At 45.6% G+C, this 16,929-nt stretch overlaps 1 protein-coding gene across 2 annotated transcripts in view; it reads left to right on the top strand.

Annotated features, from left to right (window-relative positions):
• The window catches only part of SLIT3 (slit guidance ligand 3), a 592,271-nt gene that overhangs the window by 97,586 nt on the left and 477,756 nt on the right, over positions 1 to 16,929 (top strand). For both annotated transcript variants that reach the window (XM_081826287.1, XM_081826286.1), the window contains exon 4: positions 3,566 to 3,637. In XM_081826287.1, coding sequence (XP_081682413.1) covers positions 3,566 to 3,637 — 72 coding nt within the window. The remainder of the gene's footprint in view (positions 1 to 3,565; positions 3,638 to 16,929) is intronic.

The raw sequence follows: 16,929 nt of genomic DNA, 5'->3' as shown, positions 1-16,929 counted from the left end.
TGCTGCCCAGTGTTCCAACAGGAAAGCTAAAAAAGAGTACTGATCTCAAAAGGAGGGGGACAGCCAGGTGGACTTTATCTTATCACTGACCTGGCCTATGGCCTGTTTGTCAACCTCCTTGGGTCTGCCCTCATATGGGTCCCATTCAGTCCTTTTTTCCATCCAGGCATCATGGATCTATTTTCAGCTTGAACCACAACAGGAGATTTCCACCGCTGGGCCCAGGGTGACAGAGCAGAGGACGGCATGAGTGATCGAGGGCCTCATGGCCAGTACTCCCGTCTGCAGCCCAGTGCTTCCCTGCCCCTCTACCAGGACAGTGACACATGTCATACTGTTCATTTTCCTGTTCAGGAGCTGCTCTACAGCATCCGCATGGGCAATGCACCTTATGCAGCTTGGAGCCTTCATCAGCTCTTCAAGGAAGACCTTTCAGCCGGCTTGGTTAGCTAAGTAAATGTGAATAAATCCTGGGATGAGCTGGGAATGAAACAGAGCATCGAACTCCTTGTGATAGGGAGAACCAGCACGAGGCCCACCCACGCTAAAGCGGAAAAACCCGGAGGCTCTGGGAGAAGAGCCCGGCCCAGCTGCCCTGGAAGGCTCATCAGGCAGGCAGAGCACAATTGGCTCAGTTTGGTTGTGTTTTTATTTTTGTCCAGCCACAAATACTGAAAAATGATTCCTTCCCTTCCTGGAGCCTTGGAGCCAAGCTGGTTTTATTTTTAGCTTCAACTCTGCTTTGGGGCTTTTAGCGCACTGAACACCCTACCCGCTGCAGGCCGCAGCAGGCCAGATTTTCGGATTTTTGCCTAGACTGGAGCATTGGGCATCTGAATGGCACTCTCACTGGGCTTTGCGCAGCTGTGACAATAGAGGGTGGTTCCAGACAGACCCACTGAGAGACCAGTTCTGGCCTTAGGGACCTCCAAGAGAGTCCTGTTCAGGCAGGGAGGCGGATTCAGGGTGGACGGTTGTCTGGGTTAGTGCAGAGGGGGCGGCAACTGTGGAAGAAAGGAAGCAAAGGGGAAAAAAGGAAGAAGAAAGGGAAAGAGGAAGGGAGCCGTCAGTTACTGCAAGGCTTCCAGTGGTTTGTGGTTCAGAACCAGGGCTCTGGAGGCAGACTGCCTGGGTCCAGATGCTGTCCCTACCCCTTCCTCATGCTGTGGCCTTGTGGAATGTGCCCAACCCCTCCAGACACCAGCGTCCTCGGCTGTGAGATGTGGGTCATAATGGCGCCTGCCTCTGGGCTCTTCTGCCTGCAATCCTGCCCATCCAGCATGCAGCCTGCGTCCGACATGCAGTTAGGACTCGACAAGCATCGTCTGTAGTATTATCACCACGCACTTACTGCAGTGCTAGACACTTTGGCATATACTGTGTCATTAGGAATTACTATAACCCAACAAGTAGGGTTATTTTCCACATGGAACACTGAGGCTCAGCAGGCTAGGTAATGGCCCTAGGGCCCCACAAAGAGATCAAGATATAGTTAGACCTGAACCCAGCCTTGACCAGCCCCAAAGCCATACCACGCCTCCCCTGGGATCAGTGCTCCCACATGACATAAAGGGACCTATTGCTGACTGTATGGGAACCGAACTAAACAAGCAACTAGATTACTCTTCACCCTCCCCCGGCCTCCCTCCATCTCTCCATTTTAGTGACAGGAACACAAAGAATAGATACTGGGTGTGATCAAAAGAACACTGGTCAAACTCAGGGAAACAAAGTATGGTGGTGGCTATCAGGGACAGGGCAGGGCAGGTGGGGGGGTGTTGTTTGATGGGGATAGTGTTTCAGTTCTGCAAGATGAAAAAGATCCAGAGATCTGCACAACAATGTGAATATACTTAACACTACTGAACTGTACACATGAAAATGGTTAAGGTGGAAAAAAAACTTTTTTTACCACAATTAACAAAAAATTTCAAAAAGAGCACTGGTGTGGGAGTCAGGCTGCCGTTGGGGTGAGGCAGGGAATTTGAGCTTATCCCGTCCAACTTCCCAGCCTCTCGTCTGGCCTCCTTGAGTCAGGGGGCTCCTGAACAGCATCACTGGTCCATACCTGCCCACACACATCGTGAGCCCCTCAGAGCTGAGCAGCGCACTCCTGACAGGAGGCTTATTCTGTGGTCTTAAATGCTCCTCTCTTACATGCTTTGCCCTTTTTAACCTCCTTCTAGATCCCTGTCCTTCTCAAGTGTTTGGCCATCAACCTGGGATGAAAGGGGGAAAATACCAAAATCCCACCCAGGGAACCATGTCTGCTTGATGTGATGGGGAAAGCGTGGGCTTTGGGAGGAGATGCAAAGAAGAAGCTCACCTTTTTTCTTCAGTTTGCTTAACTCTCAGATAAGATAATAATGGTTGTCCCAGGTAACCAAACAGGCAGTTCACTCTAAGGAAGAAATTCAGCCAGGCTATAAACTGTTCTTTGGCTCCAAGACATTCTGGGGACAGATTTGGAGACACTGGCTTGGACACTCACCGGTGAGGCTACATGAAAATACTAGGAGAGGGAGGCATGGGAGCAGGCAGGGAACAGGGTCTCCCTCTTGGGCTCCCACTCCCAGGAGAGCAGCCTTCTTGGAAGCCACAACAAGGGTCCTGTGTCCTTTGGAAACACACATGGCCTTCTTTACTATTGGCGTTAGTGTTCATTGTTCTCAGGAGACTGTCTAACTGGCTCTATTGCTGCCATCCAACATGGGGCCTCCCTCCTGGCCAAGTTTACCTCCAGCCACACGGCATGGCCAGACTGTGATCTTTGACCCAGAGCCGACTGCTCCATTAGGCACGGTGGGGACAGTGTCCAAGACCAACAATACTTTTAGAGTCCCATGAAAATGCTTTCATTTCTTTTAAAATTATAAGGAAAAAAAAAACCCTTTCAGGTCAAAGTAAATGTTATTATATATAATATTAATATATTTTATACCAACATAGTTATAAAATATGATATTAATTTTTTATAGAGATAGGGACACGCAAAGGCAGAAGTGCCAAGGGCCCATGAAAATTATAATGCAGCCCTGCTCTGGGCCAAAGAGCCAGGCTGGTAGGGATTCCATTTGGCCCCTCAACCCGTGGCCTCTTCTACTTCCAAAGTAACTGCTATTTCCCCACCACACCACCACCATTATCTAGGATAGAATATTCCCTCTGGTATTTTGTTTCTTTTTAGGGACCCATTTTGCTTATCAGTCTCATCACTTGGCAATAGCTATCTGGAGCACTTGGCCAGAAAGTTTCGAAAGCCTTGCGTGGGATCTGTGGGAAAGAACGTGTGATCTGTGAGTGATGTCTGTCCTAGGCTCATGATGGGGGAATGGCAGCACGCATATTATGTTCTTGCCTGTGACTGACCTTTGCCTTATATCATCAACTTGACTGCAAGCTTTTCAAGACAGAATATGCCTTAACATGATGTACATCCCACGTGAAAGATCTAGAAGTTCTCTTTATACCTCTCGATTGATTGATTAATTGATTGGTGTCTGTGAATACACTTGATCCAATTTAATGTCCCCTGACATCCTTTCATTCTTCTCTTCTTCTGTAGGCGCCTGAACAAGAATAAGCTCCAGGTCCTCCCAGAACTGCTTTTCCAGAGTACACCGAAGCTCACCAGACTGTGAGTAGAATTGAATTGTGTTTTCTACCGGGCATCCTGCCTGGCTTTGGTGATATGGATATTGTGATTGCCTTCGTGAGTGGAGCCTGGTGCCATGCAGAGCTTGGCAGTTAGCCCATATGCGCGGGGACTTGGAGCTGGTCTTCAACATGGCGTGCCCTTACACGCCCCTCCACACCCAACTTTTTGCTCCCTTTCTTCAGAGATCAGTGACTTAAGTGGCCACTGAGAGCTAGTGACTTGTGGTAGTAGATCTTTTCTTTGCAAGGAAGGACATGCTGCCATTTAACATGGGTCTGACCTTACCTCAGGGAAATGCCCTGAGGATGGGATTTGAGATGCGTTTATTTACAGGAGACATCAGTGGTGTCAGAAGGCACTGGGTTGGACTGATCATTTCAACCTCACCACCCTGCAGACTAGTACACGTCCTGCCCTTCGCCTGCTTCCTACCGCTGCCAGTCTTGGAATCCTGGGTCTGGAGAGCTATGGTTTTGTGGGAAAAGGAAGAAACACCTTGAATTTATTTAATGGTCCAGGTTATAATGCAGGGGGAAGCTTGGAGATGCTTCTGTGCATTTATTCAGTGGGAGTGTGGAGGTTTAGGAGCTAGAGATGCATGTCAGAATGGAGATTGTGGTTTGCATATTGTGGGTGTTAGCCAAGTGCTAATTAACTGGTGGTGAATGGCTCCATGATTCTGAACCTACAAGTCATACTGGCAATGACTCTTGTAGTTCATGGGGTGAACTGGGTTGGCCCGAGCCTTGGTTTTCTGAATGGAGTGACAGTGTCTGGCTGCTTATTAGTCAAGCGGTGAGATTTACAGCCTGGCTGGGAAGACTCTAACATTACTGGGGAGGCTCCAAACTTGTGGCCACTATTCACATTCTCGGTGGCTGTGTTTAATACCTATTTATGCACTCGAACAATGCGTGTAGGCTCCAAGATACGTTGGGAAATACGAAACACATGTCAGTGAGTGCACTTAAGAACGAGTTCTGAATTGGAAATCTGTATCTATATCTATATGTGTGGGTACACACAAAGAGACCATATACATAAGTGTATTTTAAGGGGTACTTTATTGGAACAAGAACAGCAAGGGTTGGCTGCTGTTTAAGTGGTACAGTGGCGTGGCTCGCCTTCTCTAGGACACACCCGTACCTTGTCAAGGTCTGCTCGTGCTGTGTACTGCATTTCTCTGGCTCAGTCCACCTGGCTGACTTTGTTAAACGTGGACAAGAATATGCCCCCCTTTCCACCCTTCCTCTCTGAATCCACTTTGATGAGCGTGAGGGTGGATAAAGTGACATTCGGCAGCCTGGGTGTCTAGCTGAGCTGGATAAGCAAGACGAAATGGGCATGAGGGGAAACAACCTGGTTTTTAATTTCCTCTTCCTGTATAGTTCTTTCCCTTTGTGTTTACTTACTAGCTGTCTCTCCACCCAGCACTACATTGTGCCTTTTCAAGCTGCTCCTAAATAATGCTGGCTATCTGCTCTTCATTGGGAATCTCAGCATCACTTTCTAGGCACACAGAAGGTGTCTGTGGGGCTGGGGCTGCTGGAAGGCTTCGAGCAGGTGGGGTCTGACTGTTCTACTTGTTGCAGGATGTCGGGCGGGCCAGTTCTTGCTCACGGAACGTGGCCTCCCAGCCATTCCCCACAGCCGTCAGAGTGATGCCCATTTTGTTCAAGGCTGCTCTTGACCCAAGCAGAGGAGGAATTTCAGGCAGCGAGATGCTGGGGGCCAGGCCCGGGCAAACAGCCCGGGACATGGGAAACCTCAGGGTACTATCCTGTCACTTTGTAACTGAGAGAGGTTGGGGGAGTCACTTTCCCTTCTGTGCCTGAATATCCTCATCAGTAAAAGGCAGACACCCCTCCTCCCTTTCATCTTCCTCACTGAGGAGTTGTGAGTATCGGATGAGATCACAGTGTGCGTGTGTTTTCTAGGGTTTACAGTGTGGTGTGAGTGTCCTCACCAAGGTAACTATGACTACTCCTACACTTCCCATCCGCTCAGCCTCACTCTCTGATCTCTTCCTGCGGGATGCATGAAGGCACTGGGAGTTGCTGTGAGCACTGAGGTGGACGACCCTGAGCTTTTACTTCAAGCCAGAAGAGCTGCAGCTGGGAAGGCAGGGAAGACATTCGACTCCCTTTGGTGGCCGTCCCCTTCCAGGCCCTAGCCAGGCACAGAGGCCGGCACCACATCAGCTGTCAGTGAACGGGCCGATGAAGAAGTGAAGGATATAGGCCTAGGTATATCAACAGTACCCTTAGGCTCTGGTTCTTTTACCCCCATTCATTCATTCATTCATTCACTCACTCATTCATTCAGTAAGCTCTTCCACTGTGCCTGGCTTCTGCTGGGTTTTCAGCTGCAGACAATGAAGGATGCCCACTTCTCTGTGTGCCTTATCATGACACATTCTGAATGGCTGCCAAAACGCTGAGAGCTAAATATAATTTTTTTTTTATTGAAGCAACTATATTAACCCAGGTTTCAGCTATAATCAGCAATCCCTTTTTTCTCTCTGGGCTTGATCTTTGATTTTTCTTAATGGCCCTATTGCGTCTTTGTCTTATTTTGTTGGCCACTCCAGGGCCTTTTTGGAAGTAAGCAGGGTACAAATTAGAAATCAATAAATGTGCAATCATGAGTGTGTATACATATGCCACTAGCTCTGTTTTAAAAGAGCATTGCATCTCAATAGACACAGTGAGCTATTTTCCAGGGAATGCTAAATGTGGGTACTCTGTGGCTGTCTACTCCGTAGTATGCCATGTGGGATAAGTAGCAATTCTGGACACGCCTTTTCCTTTCTTACTAGATCTGTAGACAAAAACTGCCTAATACTCAGTGTTTATCCAAAGAATACCTTTTGGAAAGGCTATGGACATGTAATAAGATGTTTTCAGGAGTGATGGGAAAGGGAAATAATATTTATTGAAAACCTGCTATTATAATAACATTACTAACCAGTGAGTGACAGAAATGTGACTAACGTTAGTTTAATCCAAAGAGGAAATATATTAGTTTATATGCCTGGGAAGACTAGAAATAGTTATGGATGGCTTTAGGAACAACTGGATCCAGGGGCTTGGTGATGTCATTGCGACTTCATCTCCCTCCCTCCATTGTGTGTAACAGTGCCCATGATGGTGGGCAAAAGCAGAAGACTCGGCGGCACTAAACTGGCACTCCGGGTAGAGTCAACAGTCCTGCAAGAAAGAACCAATGGTAGATTGCTTAGCTTGGTCACACGTCAATGTCGGAGCACGTCGCTGTTGCCAATGAGGTGGTGTCCTCTGACTGATCGAGTTTGGGTCGTGGGTTCATCCCACTTGTTTGGGGATGAGAGTATGGGTTTTTCCAAAGAAAGAATAATTCTGTTATTGGAAGATGGGGAAAGTGATGCCAAACTTGAAAACAACAGATGTCTGCAAGTTTATTGAGCATCTACTTTGTGCAGACTGCTGCGCTTTAATTGAGTGCTTTGGATCCTCAATAACACTTCAAGGTAATAACAGTAGCAAACCCATTGACTGGCAGATGCTGTTCTGAGCTCTTTATGTAGAACTCATTTGATACTCCTACCAGCCCTGTGGGATAGGTGCTATGACTATTACTGTTTGATCAATGTGAAACTTCAGCTCAGAGGTTAAGAACTCGCCCAACATCATACAACTACTTTGTGATAGAACCAGAATTCAAATTTGAGTAATCTGACTCTGGAGTCTGTGCTTTTCTCTACTACAGTCAGCTCCCTGCCTCAATACTCCCATTTTATAGTAGAGGAAACTACAACTCAAGAGTTTGAATTACTTGCCCATATGGCCCACATTTCTAAGAAGTAGCACTACCCTTGGACTTTGCCTCAGTGTTCAGATTTAACCTTTACACCAATCTTGCAGAGAGAATCATTCTCAAATCTACTTCTGAAGCTTAGAGGGGTTAGCGTCCTTCAGTTTTCTACCATGCCAAGCTAGCTATTGTGGAGACCTGAAGTGTTGATAAAAAAGATTGTTAATGGACCTGTCATATATCCAAGTGTTTCTGTCAGGCCTCTGCTGGTCACTCCATCCCCATCCACCCTCAGATCCAGCACCATCGATTGATTGATCCATATCTATATTAGTGGTGTATCTGTCCTCTTGCCCTGTTTTCAAGCACATAGAGTACAAGCCAGAGCATCCTAGAGCTTGGAACTGCCCTGAGGTTTAGGTAATACTGCTGCGGTTGATAAAGGGCCAGTAAGGTCTATGTCATGCCCTGGGCACTCAGTAAGTATTAGCTTGCCCCCGACCCCCATCTTGACATAGATCATAAGGTTCTCAAGTGTCAGGACCATGTTTCTGGTCTTAAGTTCCCTACCACTCCTGACCCAGAGCTGAGCATAGGAGGTGGCAGTTGAGTGAAGGGGTTAAGGGGCTGTGAGACTGTGGATGAGTCACTTAACCTCCCTGGGTCTCAGGTTCTTCACCAATAAAATAAACAAGAGAACCTACTTCTCTACATTGTTGTGAGGATAAATGAAAGTAACCCATGCACAGCCTTCAGCTTTGACTCTAGCACATAGCAAGTGCTCAGGGAAAGATGGCTCCGGTTGACTTTGCTAGCTGACTGATGCGAGCAGTGCTTATGCCAGGGCTTTGGCATCTGTGGCTAACACTTCAGCACCTGGCATAGAGTTCGGGCTCCAAAGGAGATGAGAGTGAGGGAACACTGCACTTGGAGCGGGAAGATCCCGGTCCTCAGACCGGCTCCACCACCCACAGGCTCTGTGGCCTGAGACATGTTACTTCCCCTCTCCAGGCCTCAGTTGTTTCATCTAGACAGGATGGGATGGAACACAGTCCGCTACATGGTCTATAGGTTATTAATTCCACCCTTTTTTTGTATCCGTTTCCAGCGTTCTCTCTCACCTACACATGGGAGAGGGAGCAAAGGATTTCTGGTTATTGGGAGGTTAAAGTATTAATGTTGGCAGAAAGCATTAGGAGCAGAAGACAAGGTAAAAACCATGATTAAAAGTCCTCTGCATTTTACCAGGGCACCTGGGTGGCACAGTTGGTCTGACTCTTGGTCAGGTCGTGATCTCATGGTTGTGAGATTGAACCCTGCATCAGGCTCTGTGCTCAGTGCAGAGTCTGCTTGAGATTCTCTCTCTCCCTATGGCCCTCCCCCCCCACTCTCTCTCTTTCCCTCTCTCTCTCTCAAATAAATAAATACATCTTTTTAAAAAATAAAAAGTCCTCTGCATTTTACCGATTAGAGAGCTTTAAGGAGACGAGGGACACAGTGGTTCACAACCGCAGTTTTTAAGAGTTTGACTTCCCCATATGAGGATGAGGAGACCACTGGGGTCCTTTTGGCCTGTCTGTCCTGGATTCATGTCCAAAGAGCCCATTCCATATTTGGTAGTAGTTTAAAGCCCGTAGCTGAACAAGCAGTGTGATAGCAGCAGGACAGCCCCCCCACCATTCTTCCCCACTCAGTTCTATTAGGTATGTGAAAGCTTTAAAAAAATGCCACTGGGGTTAAATCCCCTGGCCCTCACTTGGGTCTGTGGAGTTGCAAGAGACTTAGAAGGTTAATCCCTGAGGCAGCTGAAAACACTATGAAGTGTGGCCAACCAACTAGCCCCAAGTCACTGGGCTGTTGTTACAGTAGATCAGCATCTGTCCAGAGTTAAAGGCTGGGAAACCTCAGTTTCCAGGGAACTTACTTCCAATGAGGGAGTCCTCCTCCCAACTCTCATTCCTGCTCACTTGTACCTCTCCTTCCTCTTCACCATTGTCTGCTCTTGTCACCACCTTATGTGCCCCATACTCCCAAACAGGAAGCTGCATTCAGCAAGGTGATCTAGTGTCTCTTTGAGTCAGCCCAGTGGGAGAGTAAAGAATGTGGCCTTTGGAACCGCATAAACCTGGGTTTGGATCCTACTCTCTGGTGACCCTGGGCAAGTAGCTTCAACTTTCTTGGTCTCAGGTTGATTGGCTGTGCAATAGGGATAACAGTCATAGCTCCTGTCTTCGTTTGCTTGGGCTGCCATAGAAAAGGATCTCAGGTTAGATGGCTTAAACAACAGAGATTTATTTTCTCACAGTTTGGATCCTAGAAGTTTAAGATCAAGGTGCTGGCAGGGTTGGTTTCCTGAGGCCTCTCTCCTTGTCTTAGAGATGGCGGTCTTCTCGTGCCTCTTCACACGGTTGTCCCTCTGTTCATGTTCAGGCCTGGTGTCTCTTCCTCTTATCATAAGAACATCAGTGACCCTGGCTTAGGCCCCAGCCTAATGGGTATGTTTTAACTTAATTACCTCTGTAAGGACCTGATCTCCAAATACAGTCACATTCTGAAGTAACGAGTCCAAGGGCTTCAAATATGAATTTGGGGGATGGGGATGACACGCCAGCCTATAAGAGTTCCCAAGTGCGTATTACATATTTGCATGGATCAGGTGCTCTATGACCTGCTTCTATGTATATCCCCTTACTCAGTCTCAGGTTTAGGGGGTCAGATACTATAACATTTCCATTTTAGAGATAAAAAAACAGAGTCCTAGAGATTTGGACAGCTTGCCCAAGGTCAGAGCCAGCAACTGGCAGAGCCAAAATTCAAACCCAAGCTTGCCTGACTCCAGAGCCCACATTCCTAACCACAGTCTCCTTACTGTATTTATGAGAAGTTAGTAACTACTTAAAGTGCCACCTAGTAGAAGCTCAATTAATGTTTGTGCCCTTATGCCTTTGAAGCCTTAAATGGGCCCAGGCTTGTTGAATGACTGAGGCCCCATATCTCTAGGTAACACCTTTTGCTGTTCGTAGATCCCTCTGCAGCCACCTTAATCTTTCAGTTCTGCACTAAACTTGAAAACATAACTACATGCAATATGTGTCTCCATAAAACTCTATATCGATGTGAAACAGTGCTATAAAAGTGAAAAACCAGTGGAGAAAACAAAAACCATACTACTCAATTTCCAGCAGAGTTGTTATCTGGTGTGGTGAAATGGTAATAGGACGATGGGGAAACCAATCCATCAGGATGGTGGGGGTTTCAGAAACAGCCCTCCTGCCTGGAGCTGGATCCCGGAGACCTGCTCCCCCATGCGAGCCTAGCCTTCAGAGTCCAGGGACAGACCAGTCTCACCATTGCAGACGTGGGGTCATTTTTTCCAGGGGCACAGCCACTAAAAGCTCATGGAAAATATTCCTGCAAACTGGAGCTCCCGTCCCTCCTCCTTCTTCATTCCCCCACTCCCTGAACACTGCAGTGAGGCTCTGGCCTTCTGTTTGCTTTACAGCATGCTTCATCAACTGCAAGTTTCATCATGTGCTTGAGGACAGGTTAGCTTTAATCTGCATGTGGACAGATAATGGATTACAGTGAGTGCCATGTCAGTCTTGGGATTTCTATTTTGCATGAGTTGCACTCTGTCTATAGTGCTTTAAGCAAGAGCCAGGAAAGAAGGCATGGAAGGTTTCTTTTCTTTTCCACTGAGGCTTTATCTGGCTAAGCACAGGAGCCTGTTGTCTATACACAGAGTTGATTATAGGCTAATACTTTGAATTGTCTTGTAGACCCTTAAATGGTAAAATTTTAGTTAGGAATAAGTTATATAGACCAGAATTTTTCAAACTTGACTGTGCATCTGAACACCTGGGAATCTTATTAAAATGTGGATTCTGGTTCTGTAGGTCTGGGGTGGGACCTAAGAGTCTATATTTGTAACAAACTTCCAGGTGATGCCCCTGGCCCAGGACCACATTTGGTGAGCAAGGATCTAGGTTCCACTGCTTCTCAAACTTAGCATTTGGGGAAAAAAAATCCCTTGAGGTGCTGGTTAAAATATTGATTCCCAGGCCATGTAACCAAGACATCTAGTTCATTAGATCTGGAATGGACTTAGGGTTCTGACCTTGTAAATAGGCACCCTACATGATTTTGGTGTATGTCATCCATGAGCATAGTTTGAGAAACACTGATCTAGTACAAACCCTATTACTTTATAGATATGGGAGCAGGCAAAAAACCAGACATCTCTTGAGCACCTATTGTGTACTAGATACCCTTTGCATATGCAATCTTCTTTAGTTCTCCTGCAGGGTAGATATTTTTGTGCCTACTGCACAGATGATAAAACTGAAGCCTAAGAGTTAGACTAACTCACTAGGAATACACCCAGGGCTTTCTGACCCCCAATTCTATGGATTGTTTTCTACCTTATCATGTGCCTCCTGTGCTGAAACACACCTTACAAAAGAGAGAAAAAACAATCATGGATCTCTGAAGCTTTCAAGTTTCAGTATTTTGTACTTTTAGGCTTATATGAGTATATATGAGCACATGCTCATACCTGAGATCTAAAGTATTAAGACTTGAAACATTAAAACAGAAAATTTATAGACTTAGGGGCACCTGGGTGGCTCAGTCAGTTAAGCGGCTGCCTTCGGCTCAGGTCATGATCCCAGGGTCCTGGGATCAAGCCCTGCATTGAACTCCCTGCTCAGCGGGGAGCCTGCTTCTCCCTCTGCCTGCCACTTCCCCTGCTTGTGCGGGCGCTCGCTCTCTCTGTCAAATAAATAAATAAAATATTTTTTAAAAAATAAAAAGAAAAAAGAAAAAAAGAAAATTTATAGACTTAAATGTATGTGTGCAAGTAGACCTTCCTAAATTCCCTACAACATATCAAAGGTAGAGTTGGGTTTTATATTTGAAAACTTTTTGGCCCTTTGGGCCAACAGAAGAACTTTCTAAAGTGATCAGGTAATACTTGTACTGAGAACATTTTGCCAGCTTGAAAAGTTTTTTTGGTGGTTTTTTTTTTTTTTAAAGAAAGAAAACCAAGCTGTGACTTTACAATGCTTTGGAATTACAGAATATGCTTGTAATTTTTACAATTCTGCACAGACTTCTTTGCCACATCTGGTTGATATTACTGGCAGGGATATATGGGGGAATAAACCATGGGCTGGAATGTGAAACATCCCACAAAATGAGTTTCTTATAGGTTGCTGCATAAAACATTTTGATTCTCCCTCTCTTAAGTGATTTCATGGATTTAGTATTTTCTTTGGTTTGAAGGTAAGGGTTTTTGCTGGTCTACTTGGTGGGGGATCCAAGATGGCTTTCTGAAGATGTGTGCAAAGGGTTAACCATTCTAGAGTCATGCCATGGATCAGGGTGAGAAAAGCCATCCTTGAAGAAAGTCAGACTAAACTGGATACTGGTGATAATGGTGAAACCCTGGAGCCAACTGAATTGCTACAGAAAAAGGAAAAATATAAAGAGAAAAGGTTATATGTGTAAGGGCTTCAGAAAAGCTCCTGAATTTTAGTTCTGGTGGTGCATTAAACAGTTCACAGCAAGAAGAGCTCAGCTCCTTGCACACACAGCCGGAAGCCTTCATATGTTGGTGTGTTCTCTGTGCTGTATGTGAAAACAGTGAATTGGGGAAGTGGAAAAATAAAACAAACACCCAGCTGATACCTGGCACATAGTCAATTCCCTGTTGGGGACATTCCTATCCAATTCCTAGGAAGAGAACTGTGTGACCAGGGACAACTAAAATATTCATTGAACACCTACTGTGTGTGTGTGTGTGTGTGTGTGTGTGTGTGTGTGTGTGTGAGGGAGAAAGGAAGGAGAGAGAGAGAGAGAGAAACGTGCTGGTTGTTAGGATGCTGAGTATATAGAATGCAGACATGTCTAATCTGAGCCCAGAGGGTGTGAGCATGGGCTTCTTGCCACCTGGCTCCTTCTCAGACTTCCTTGGCTGGGACCCACCTGCAGAGTTGGAACCTCTCTACACAACACCATGTGCTGCTCTCAGCACCTTGTGGCATGTGGTAAAGTCAGCTAGCCTCAGCATGGCTATGTGGCCATCACCAGTGATGCTCACATAAAGAATGTGTTCTCAGTGGCAACCTTAGGCCATCACTGAGCATGAGAACCCAAGGCCAGCCTATGTGCACACTCCTTATCTGGAGTTAGAAACTCTCAAGGGAATTGAGAATGTCAGGGAATTATCACATTATATATAGAAAAACATAAGCCTTTTGAGGTGGGCAGACTCCAAACACACATTCTACAATTGCCTGAATGATGCAAATGTACCCACATCTAATAATCTTGAATTATTTGTTCTTGAACCACATTCAGCATCAACAGAAACATTTCTAAAGAGCCTAATCATCTCTCATTTTCAACCAACATTTGGGAATCTTTCCAGGGGACAAATAGTGTTTTAATTTGATGTCCTGAATTCTAGCATAATTTCAAATTATCAAAAAAAAGTCTGTAACTTTGGCTTTCTTCTGTCTTTCCTGTGGGCTCAGTACCTGTATGTTGAACATTTTCATTTTTCAGGTTTGTAGTCCATTTACAAAGTCCTGGAGATTGAAGATTGTAATGAAAGTGTTCACACATTATTAACAACAGCAAAACTATACTAACAGTACTGTCTAAACCAAATAGAAATGGAGAAGTTTGAGGGGGTAGTTCAAGATGGCAGCATAGGAAGATGCTGAACTTACCTCTTCCCATGGGCATGCCAAATCTATAGCTACATACAGAACAATTCTCTATGAAAAAGACCTGAAAACTATCTGAACAGCTCCTCCACAACAAAGGATAAAAAGGGCACAACAGAATGATTAGTAGAGGCAGAGATGTGGTCTTGCCAAAACCCCCACCCCTAGTGGGGGACAACCCAGTAGTGGGAGGGATCCCATAAATATAGAGTGTATCTCTAAGGAGCAAGGGGTTCAAACCCCATATTAGGTATCCCAATCATTGGGACCTGCACTGAAGAAATGAGCCTACAAAATATCTGCCTTAAAAACCAATGGGGCTTATATCCAGGAGACCTAAAGGGCTCTAGGAGACTGAGGCTCCACTCTTAAAGGGCTCACACACAGATTCACTCACCCCAGGATCCAGCTCAAAAGCAGCAAGCTGAAAGGAGCCTAGACTATATGTGAAGGAGATTCATTGGCTAAGCTTAAAGGGACTACCAGAGGAGTAGGGGTCTGTTAGAACTCTCTCTAGGGACAGAGGCACGGGCAAGCACCATTTTGCATTTTCCCTCTACCTTGCTAGTGTTGCTTGTCCCATCCCTGTATTCCCCTGCAGCCCTGCCAAACCCAGTAAGTGTGCTTATCCCAGCCCTGCATGTCCCCACAGCCCTGCCCTGTGAAACCTGGTAGGCCCACTTGCCCTGGCCCAATGCTCCCCCATGCCTCCACCCAGCAAAACTCACTTGGCAGGCTCATTCCAGCCTGGCACTCTCCTATGACCTCAAAGCTGGCAGGTGTGCACATTCCACCCAGGGAATGAGCCCTTGAATGCTGGCTCTGATGGCAGGTGTACTTGCATTTCTGGGCTCCACATAACTGAGATAATCAAAGAGTCAGTTCTTAGAAGGCTACCACACCCAGGGCACTGCACAGACATCAGACTGAAACGCACCCCCCTCAGGCTTTCTGTGACCACTCCTTCAAAACTAGGAAAGGTAGCTGCTTTGCCTAATACACAGAATCAAACAGAGAGTCAAGCAAAACAAGGAAACAGAGGAATATGTTCCATGTGAAAGAATAAGATAAAACCCTAGGAAAAATTCTTAATGAAATGGAGATAAGTAATTTACCTGATAAAGAGTTCAAAGTATGGTCATAAAGATGAGAGATGAGAGATGAGAGAGAACAGAGGAGAGGAGAGGAAAGACCGGAGCTCCCAGGTATCGGAGCAGGGAAGCGGCTGCAGAGACAGAGCGGAGGAGCGGGCTCTCAGCTCAGGGTTGCCATAAACCGTGATCCACAGCACAGTTGGGCCACTGATCTTTCAGCAGGGACCCAACAAGCGGCAGATCTGGGGAGACTCCCCTTCCTCCCCCGGGAGGAGCGGCGCAGGAGCGCACTGCAGGGATCTGCTGGTTTGGAGACTCTACACAGGGTCGTGAGCCAGAGATAGAAATGCTCAGTCACAGGCCGGGTGAGCATGGAGTGCGGCCAGAGACCGGGGAGACGGGACTGAGTGACTGTTTTTCTCTGGGGACGCACTGAGGAGTGGGGCCCCGAGTTCTCAGCTCCTCTGGGGCAGAGATTGGGAGGCCGCCATTTTCATTCTCGTCCTCCAAAGCTGTATGGAAGGCTTGCAGGGAACAAAAGCTCCCAAGAGCAAACCCGAGCAGATTACTTAGTCCGGACCCAGGAAGGGTGGGGCAATTCTGCCTCCGGCAAAGACATTTGAGAAGAACAGCAACAGGCCCCTCCCCCAGAAGATTAGCAAGAACAGCCAGCCAAGACCAAGTTTACTGATCAATGAGAATGGCAGAACTCCAGCGCTAGGGGAATACAGCACATAGAATTCATGGCTTTTTTTCCATGATTCTTTAGTCTTTCAAAGTTAATTTTTTTTAATTTTCTTTTTTTCTTTTTCTTTTTTTTGAATTTTTATTTTTCCCTTTCTCAAACAACATCTTATCAATCCCTTTTTTAAAAAATCTTTTTTATTTTTCATTTTTAACGTCATATTCTATCCCTTCATAGTAGTTAATATTATTTTGGGTATATATATATATACACATATATATATATATGTTGTTCTCTTTAAAATTTTGGGATACAGTTTCTTCTAACAGACCAAAATATACCCTAAATCTCTAGTGTATGGCTTTGTTCTAGTCTCCTGCCTGATCACATTCTCTCCCCTTTTTTTTTTTAAATTCCTCTTCTTTCTTTTTTCAACCAACTTCTTATCAATTCCTTTTATAAAATCTTTTATATTTCATCGGTACAGTCATATTCCATCCCTTTATCATATTTACCCTTATTTTTGAACATATATAAGTTTTTGTTTCTTTAAAATTTTGGGAGGCACTTTCTTCTAACAGACCAAAATATGCCCAAAATCTAGTGTGTGGCACTGACCTATGCACCAGCCTGATCATATTTGATCATATTCTTTTTTTTAAATCTTTTTCTTTTTCTTTCTTTTTTCTTTCTTTCCCTTTCTTTTCCCCTGGTTTCAGGTCTCTTCTCATTTGTTTAGTGTATATTTTTCTGGAGCTGTTGTTACCCTGTTAGCATTTTGTTCTCTCATTCATCTGTTCTCCTCTGGACAAAATGACAATATGGAAAAAATCACCTCAAAAATAAGAACAAGAGGCAGTACCGACTGCCAGGGACCTAATCAATACGGACATTAGTAAGATGTCAGAACTAGAGTTCAGAATGACGATTTTAAAAATACTACCTGGGCTTGAAAAAAGCATGGAAGTT

The sequence above is a fragment of the Leptonychotes weddellii genome, chromosome 7 (genome assembly GCF_054177405.1).
Source record: "Leptonychotes weddellii isolate Sample4059 chromosome 7, ASM5417740v2, whole genome shotgun sequence".
Taxonomy (NCBI): domain Eukaryota; kingdom Metazoa; phylum Chordata; class Mammalia; order Carnivora; family Phocidae; genus Leptonychotes; species Leptonychotes weddellii.
The sequence above is the reverse complement of the archived record's forward strand: the minus strand, read 5'-3'. Positions and strand labels throughout refer to the sequence as shown.